The following is a 7,692-nucleotide window of genomic DNA, read 5'->3' on the forward strand; positions in this document are numbered from 1 at the left end:
GGATTTACATTTTATTCCACCAATCAGAGTTAAGTAAGGAATTGCTGGACGTATGCAATATTGTCGACACCACGCTCAAGCCCCTAGGGGGTGTGCTTTCCATGGAAGGCCCCCTGGGAGCGCCACCACCCCTGGCAGGACCCCTGGGAGGGTCTCAGTGGGCGCCGCCGTCCCTGGAAGGGCCCCTGGTGGTACCACCGCCCCTGGAAGGGCCCTTGGGGACGCCACAGCCTCTGGGAGGGCCCCTGTGGAAATCACTTTCCCTGGAAGGACCCCTGAGGGTACCACTGTCCCTGGGAAGGCCCCTGTGGTCGCTGCTGTCCCCGCAAGAGCCCCTGGGGGCACCAACACCCCTATCAGAGCCCCTGGGGACGCTACTGCCTCTGGGATGGCACCTGGGAGAGTCACCGTCTCTGGTAAGGCCCCAGAGGGCGTCCCTGGGGGGGCTCCTGTGGGTACCACTACCCCCGGGAAGGTCCCAGGGGGCACCGTCGCCCCAGGGACGGAGCCTTGGGGCTCCACCGCCCCTGACAGGGAATGTGGTGGCATTACCACCTCTGACAGGAGCCCCTGAGGTGCACCACCACCTCTGGCAATGCCCATGGTAGATCTCCTGCGGGCGCCACCGCCCCTGGGAGGGCTCCTGGAGGCGATACCGCCCCAGGTAGGGCCCTTAGGAGCACCGCTATTCCTGGGAGAGCTCCTGTGGGCACCACGACCCCTGGCAGGACCCCTGGGATGGTCCCAGTGCCACCGTCGCCCCTGGGAGGGACCATGGGGGCACCACCATCCATTGCAGGGTCCCTTAGGGTACCAACGCCCCTAGGGGCGTCACCGAACCTGGAAGGACCCCTGGGAGCACTAGCGCCCCTGGCAGGGCCCCTGGGAGGGCTCCAGGGAGTACCACCGCCTCTGAGAGGGCTCCTGCAGACGTCACGGCCCCTGGAAGGGCTCCTGGGGGCACCACCGCCCCTAGCAGGGATCCTAGGGGCGCTGCTGTCCCTGAGAGGGCCGCTGAGAGCTTCACTGTCCCTGCAACGGCCCCTGGGGGCGCCACCACCTGAGAGATATGACGTTAAATAGATGATACACCGTCCATCGCATTTCCAGTATCATCATATCCTGAACAATGAAAAGGAGAATAAATATCCAACAGGAAAACATAACTTTGGGTGTTGTGCTGACTAATTGCTCTGTTCTCATATATTTAATTTTGTGGATTTACATTTTATTCCACCAATCAGAGTTAAGTAAGGAATTGCTGGACGTATGCAATATTGTCGACACCACGCTCAAGCCCCTAGGGGTGTGCTTTCCATGGGAGGCCCCCTGAGAGCACCACCACACCTGGCAGGGCCCCTGGGCGGGCCCCAATGGGCGACGCCATCCCTGGAAGGGCCCTTGGTGGTGCCACCGCCCCTGGAAGGGCCCCTGGGGACGCCACCGCCTCTGGGAGGGCCCCTGTGGGAATTACCTTCCCTGGCAGGACCGCCGAGGGTACCACTGTCCCTGGGAAGGCCCCTGTGGGCGCCGCTGTCCCCGCAAGAGCCGGTGTGGACACCAGAGCCCCTATCAGAGCCCCTGGGGACGCTACTGCCTCTGGGATGGGACCTGGAAGAGTCACCACCTCTGGCAGGGCCCCAGAGGGCGTCCCTGGGAGGGCTCCTGTTGGCACCACTACCCCTGGGAGATCCAATTGGGCGCCGTCGTCCCTGTGAAGGACCCTTGGGGCTCCATCGCCCCTGACAGGGAACCTGGTGGCATTACCACCTCTGACAGGAGCCCTGAGAGCGTCCCTGTTTCTGGAAGGGCCCCTGAGGGGCACCATTGCCTCGGGCAATGCCCATGGTACATCTCCAGTGGGCGCCACCGCCCCTCGGAGGGCTCCTGGAGACGATACCGCCCCTGGCAGGGCCCTTAGGAGCACCGCTATCCCTGGGAGAGCTCCTGTGGGCACCACAACCTCTAGCAGGACCCCTGGAATGGTCCCAGGGTCACCGTCGCCCCTGGGAGGGACCATGGGGGCACTACCGTCCCTTGCAGGGTCCCTTGGGGTACCAACGTCTCTAGGGGCGTCACCGCACCTGGAAGGACCCCTGTTAGCACTACCGCCCCTCGCAGAGCCCTTGGGAGGGCTACAGGGAGCACCACCTCCTCTGGGAGGGCTCCTGCAGACGTCACCGCACCTGGAAGGGCTCCTAGGGGCGCTGCTGTTTCTGGGAGGGCCGCTGAGAGCGCCACTGTCCCTGCAAGGGCACCTGGGGGCGCGACCGCCTGAGAGATATGACGTTAAATAGATACACCGTCCATCGCATTTCCAGTATCATCATATCCTGAACAATGAAAAGGAGAATAAATATCCAACAGGAAAACATAAATTTGGGTGTTGTGCCGACTGAATGCTCTGTTCTCATATTGCCTTTAATTTGGTGGATTTACATTTTATTCCACCAATCAGAGTTAAGTAAGGAATTGCTGGACGTATGCAATATTGTCGACACCACGATCAAGCCCCTAGGGGGTGTGCTTTCCATTGGAGGCCCCCTGGGAGCACCACCACCCCTGGCAGGACCCCTGGGAGGGTCTCAGTGGGCGCCGCCGTCCCTGGAAGGGCCCCTGGTGGTACCACCGCCCCTGGAAGGGCCCTTGGGGACGCCACCGCCTCTGGGAGGGCCCCTGTGGAAATCACTTTCCCTGGAAGGGCCCCTGAGGGTACCACTGTCCCTGGGAAGGCCCCTGTGGTCGCTGCTGTCCCCGCAAGAGCCCCTGGGGGCACCAACACCGATGTCACAACCCCTGGGTACGCTACTGCCTCCGGGATGGCACCTGGGAGAGTCACCGTCTCTGGTAAGGCCCCAGAGGGCGTCCCTGGGGGGGCTCCTGTGGGCACCACTACCCCCGGGAAGGTCCCAGGGGGCACCGTCGCCCCTGGGAGGGAGCCTTGGGGCTCCATCGCCCCTGACAGGGAATGTGGTGGCATTACCACCTCTGACAGGAGCCCTGAGAGCGTCCCTCTTTCTGGGAGGGCCCCTAAGGTGCACCACCACCTCTGGCAATGCCCATGGTAGATCTCCAGTGGGCGCCACCGCCCCTGGGAGGGCTCCTGGAGGCGATACCGCCCCGGGCAGGGCCCTTAGGAGCACCGCTATTCCTGGGAGAGCTCCTGTGGGCACCACGACCCCTGGCAGGACCCCTGGGATGGTCCCAGTGCCACCGTCGCCCCTGGGAGGGACCATGGGGGCATCACCATCCCTTGCAGGGTCCCTTAGGGTACCAACGCCCCTAGGAGCGTCACCGAACCTGGAAGGACCCCTGGGAGCACTAGCGCCCCTGGCAGGGCCCCTGGGAGGGCTCCAGGGAGTACCACTGCCTCTTAAAGGGCTGCTGCAGACGTCACGGCCCCTGGAAGGGCTCCTGGGGGCACCACCGCCCCTAGCAAGGCTCCTAGGGGCGCTGCTGTCCCTGGGAGGGCCGCTGAGAGCTTCACTGTCCCTGCAACGGCCCCTGGGGGCGCCACCACCTGAGAGATATGACGTTAAATAGATGATGCACCGTCCATCGCATTTCCAGTATCATCGTATCCTGAACAATGACAAGAGAATAAATATCCAACAGGAAAACATAAATTTGGGTGTTGTGCCGACTGATTGCTCTGTTCTCATATTGCCTTTAATTTGGTGGATTTGCATTTTATTCCACCAATCAGAGTTAAGTAAGGAATTGCTGGACGTATGCAATATTGTCGACACCACGATGAAGCCCCTGGGGGTATGCTTTCCATGGAAGGCCCCCTGGGAGCGCCACCACCCCTGGCAGGACCCCTGGGCGGGCCCCAGTGGGCGTCGCCGTCCCTGGAAGGGCCCCTGGTTGTGCCACCACCTCTGGCAGGGCCCCTGGGCGGGCCCCAATGGGCGACGCCATCCCTGGAAGGGCCCTTGGTGGTGCCACCGCCCCTGGAAGGGCCCCTGGGGACGCCACCGCCTCTGGGAGGGCCCCTGTGGGAATTACCTTCCCTGGCAGGACCGCCGAGGGTACCACTGTCCCTGGGAAGGCCCCTGTGGGCGCCGCTGTCCCCGCAAGAGCCGGTGTGGACACCAGAGCCCCTATCAGAGCCCCTGGGGACGCTACTGCCTCTGGGATGGTACCTGGAAGAGTCACCACCTCTGGCAGGGCCCCAGAGGGCGTCCCTGGGAGGGCTCCTGTGGGCACCACTACCCCTGGGAGGGTCCAATTGGGCGCCGTCGTCCCTGTGAAGGACCCTTGGGGCTCCATCGCCCCTGACAGGGAACCTGGTGGCATTACCACCTCTGACAGGAGCCCTGAGAGCGTCCCTGTTTCTGGGAGGGCCCCTGAGGGGCACCATCGCCTCGGGCAATGCCCATGTTACATCTCCAGTGGGCGCCACCGCCCCTCGGAGGGCTCCTGGAGACGATACCGCCCCTGGCAGGGCCCTTAGGAGCACCGCTATCCCTGGGAGAGCTCCTGTGGGCACCACAACCCCTAGCAGGACCCCTGGAATGGTCCCAGGGTCACCGTCGCCCCTGGGAGGGACCATGGGGGCACTGCCGTCCCTTGCAGGGTCACTTGGGGTACCAACGTCTCTAGGGGCGTCACCGCACCTGGAAGGACCCCTGTTAGCACTACCGCCCCTCGCAGAGCCCCTGGGAGGGCTACAGGGAGCACCACCTCCTCTGGGAGGGCTCCTGCAGACGTCAACGCACCTGGAAGGGCTCCCAGGGGCGCTGCTGTTTCTGGGAGGGCCGCTGAGAGCGCCACTGTCCCTGCAAGGGCACCTAGGGGCGCGACCGCCTGAGAGATATGACGTTAAATAGATACACCGTCCATCGCATTTCCAGTATCATCATATCCTGAACAATGAAAAGGAGAATAAATATCCAACAGGAAAACATAAATTTGGGTGTTGTGCCGACTGATTGCTCTGTTCTCATATTGCCTTTAATTTGGTGGATTTACATTTTATTCCACCAATCAGAGTTAAGTAAGGAATTGCTGGACGTATGCAATATTGTCGACACCACGCTCAAGCCCCTAGGGGGTGTGCTTTCCATGGAAGGCCCCCTGGGAGCGCCACCACCCCTGGCAGGACCCCTGGGAGGGTCTCAGTGGGCGCCGCCGTCCCTGGAAGGGCCCCTGGTGGTACCACCGCCCCTGGAAGGGCCCTTGGGGACGCCACAGCCTCTGGGAGGGCCCCTGTGGAAATCACTTTCCCTGGAAGGACCCCTGAGGGTACCACTGTCCCTGGGAAGGCCCCTGTGGTCGCTGCTGTCCCCGCAAGAGCCCCTGGGGGCACCAACACCCCTATCAGAGCCCCTGGGGACGCTACTGCCTCTGGGATGGCACCTGGGAGAGTCACCGTCTCTGGTAAGGCCCCAGAGGGCGTCCCTGGGGGGGCTCCTGTGGGTACCACTACCCCCGGGAAGGTCCCAGGGGGCACCGTCGCCCCAGGGACGGAGCCTTGGGGCTCCACCGCCCCTGACAGGGAATGTGGTGGCATTACCACCTCTGACAGGAGCCCCTGAGGTGCACCACCACCTCTGGCAATGCCCATGGTAGATCTCCTGCGGGCGCCACCGCCCCTGGGAGGGCTCCTGGAGGCGATACCGCCCCAGGTAGGGCCCTTAGGAGCACCGCTATTCCTGGGAGAGCTCCTGTGGGCACCACGACCCCTGGCAGGACCCCTGGGATGGTCCCAGTGCCACCGTCGCCCCTGGGAGGGACCATGGGGGCACCACCATCCATTGCAGGGTCCCTTAGGGTACCAACGCCCCTAGGGGCGTCACCGAACCTGGAAGGACCCCTGGGAGCACTAGCGCCCCTGGCAGGGCCCCTGGGAGGGCTCCAGGGAGTACCACCGCCTCTGAGAGGGCTCCTGCAGACGTCACGGCCCCTGGAAGGGCTCCTGGGGGCACCACCGCCCCTAGCAGGGCTCCTAGGGGCGCTGCTGTCCCTGGGAGGGCCGCTGAGAGCTTCACTGTCCCTGCAACGGCCCCTGGGGGCGCCACCACCTGAGAGATATGACGTTAAATAGATGATGCACCGTCCATCGCATTTTTAGTATCATCGTATCCTGAACAATGAAAAGGAGAATAAATATCCAACAGGAAAACATAAATTTGGGTGTTGTGCCGACTGATTGCTCTGTTCTCATATATTTAATTTGGTGGATTTACATTTTATTCCACCAATCAGAGTTAAGTAAGGAATTGCTGGACGTATGCAATATTGAGCTCAAGCCCCTAGGGGTGTGCTTTCCATGGGAGGCCCCCTGAGAGCGCCACCACACCTGTGGGCGGGCCCCAGTGGGCGTCGCCGTTCCTGGAAGGGCCCCTGGTGTGCCACCACCTCTGGCAGGGCCCCTGGGCGGGCCCCAATGTCCCTGGAAGGGCCCTTGCAAAGGGCCCCTGGGGACGCCACCGCCTCTGGGAGGGCCCCTGTGGGACCTTCCCTGGCAGGACCGCCGACCACTGTCTGGGAAGGCCCCTGTGGGCACTGTCCCCGCCAGCCCCTATCAGAGGGGGACGCTACTGCCTCTGGGATGGTACCTGGAAGAGTCACCACCTGGGAGAGGGCGTCACCCTGTGGGCACCACTACCCCTGGGAGGGTCCAATTGGGCCCCAGGACCCTTGGGCGTCATTACCACCTCTGACAGGAGCCCTGAGAGCGTCCCTGTTTCTGGGAGGGCCCCTGAGGGGCACCATCGCCTCGGGCAATGCCCATGGTACATCTCCAGTGGGCGCCACCGCCCCTTGGAGGGCTCCTGGAGACGATACCGCCCCTGGCAGGGCCCTTAGGAGCACCGCTATCCCTGGGAGAGCTCCTGTGGGCACCACAACCCCTAGCAGGACCCCTGGAATGGTCCCAGGGTCACCGTCGCCCCTGGGAGGGACCATGGGGGCACTACCGTCCCTTGCAGGGTCCCTTGGAGTACCAACGTCTCTAGGGGCGTCACCGCACCTGGAAGGACCCCTGTTAGCACTACCGCCCCTCGCAGAGCCCCTGGGAGGGCTCCAGGGAGTACCACCTCCTCTGGGAGGGCTCCTGCAGACGTAACCGCACCTGGAAGGGCTCCCAGGGGCGCTGCTCTTTCTGGGAGGGCAGCTGAGAGCGCCACTGTCCCTGCAAGGGCACCTGGGGGCGCGACCGCCTGAGAGATATGACGTTAAATAGATACACCGTCCATCGCATTTCCAGTATCATCATATCCTGAACAATGAAAAGGAGAATAAATATCCAACAGGAAACATAAATTTGGGTAAGCTGACTGATTGCTCTGTTCTCATATTGGGGATTTACATTTTATTCCACCAATCAGGAGTTAAGGAATTGCTGACGACACGCACCCTGCCCCTAGGGTGTAAGCTTCCATGGAAGGCCCCTGAGAGCGCCACTGGAGGCGGGATACCCTGCCCCAAGGCTAGGGCCCTTGGAGGAAGGACCCCTGAGGGTACCACTGTCCCTGGGAAGGCCCCTGTGGTCGCTGCTGTCCCCGCAAGAGCCCCTGGGGGCACCAACACCCCTGTCAGAGCCCCTGGGGACGCTACTGCCTCTGGGATGGCACCTGGGAGAGTCACCGTCTCTGGTAAGGCCCCAGAGGGCGTCCCTGGGGGGCTCCTGTGGGCACCACTACCCCCGGGAAGGTCCCAGGGGGCACCGTCGCCCCTGGGACGGAG

General features: G+C 63.0%; 2 protein-coding genes across 2 annotated transcripts in view; both read right to left on the reverse strand.

The window, feature by feature from the left end:
- Nucleotides 1–805: 805 nt before the first annotated feature.
- LOC121865537 (collagen alpha-1(III) chain-like) lies at nt 806–5,569 on the reverse strand. Its single transcript, XM_042365053.1, has 6 exons — nt 5,225–5,569; nt 4,722–4,809; nt 4,009–4,482; nt 2,690–3,520; nt 1,475–2,274; nt 806–1,060 (listed from the first exon to the last, which is right to left on the reverse strand). The coding sequence occupies exons 1-6, from the start codon at nt 5,567–5,569 to the stop codon at nt 806–808; spliced, it is 2,793 nt and encodes a 930-aa protein (XP_042220987.1).
- A 1,742-nt stretch (nt 5,570–7,311) lies between these two features.
- The window catches only part of LOC121865538, a 14,550-nt gene continuing 14,169 nt past the window's right edge, over nt 7,312–7,692 (reverse strand). Inside the window, exon 3 of the mRNA XM_042365055.1 lies at nt 7,312–7,681. Within this exon, the coding sequence (XP_042220989.1) occupies nt 7,312–7,681 (370 nt within the window). The remainder of the gene's footprint in view (nt 7,682–7,692) is intronic.

This window comes from Homarus americanus, unplaced genomic scaffold, assembly GCF_018991925.1.
Source record: "Homarus americanus isolate GMGI-L3 unplaced genomic scaffold, GMGI_Hamer_2.0 scaffold25483, whole genome shotgun sequence".
NCBI classification, from domain to species: Eukaryota; Metazoa; Arthropoda; class Malacostraca; order Decapoda; family Nephropidae; genus Homarus; species Homarus americanus.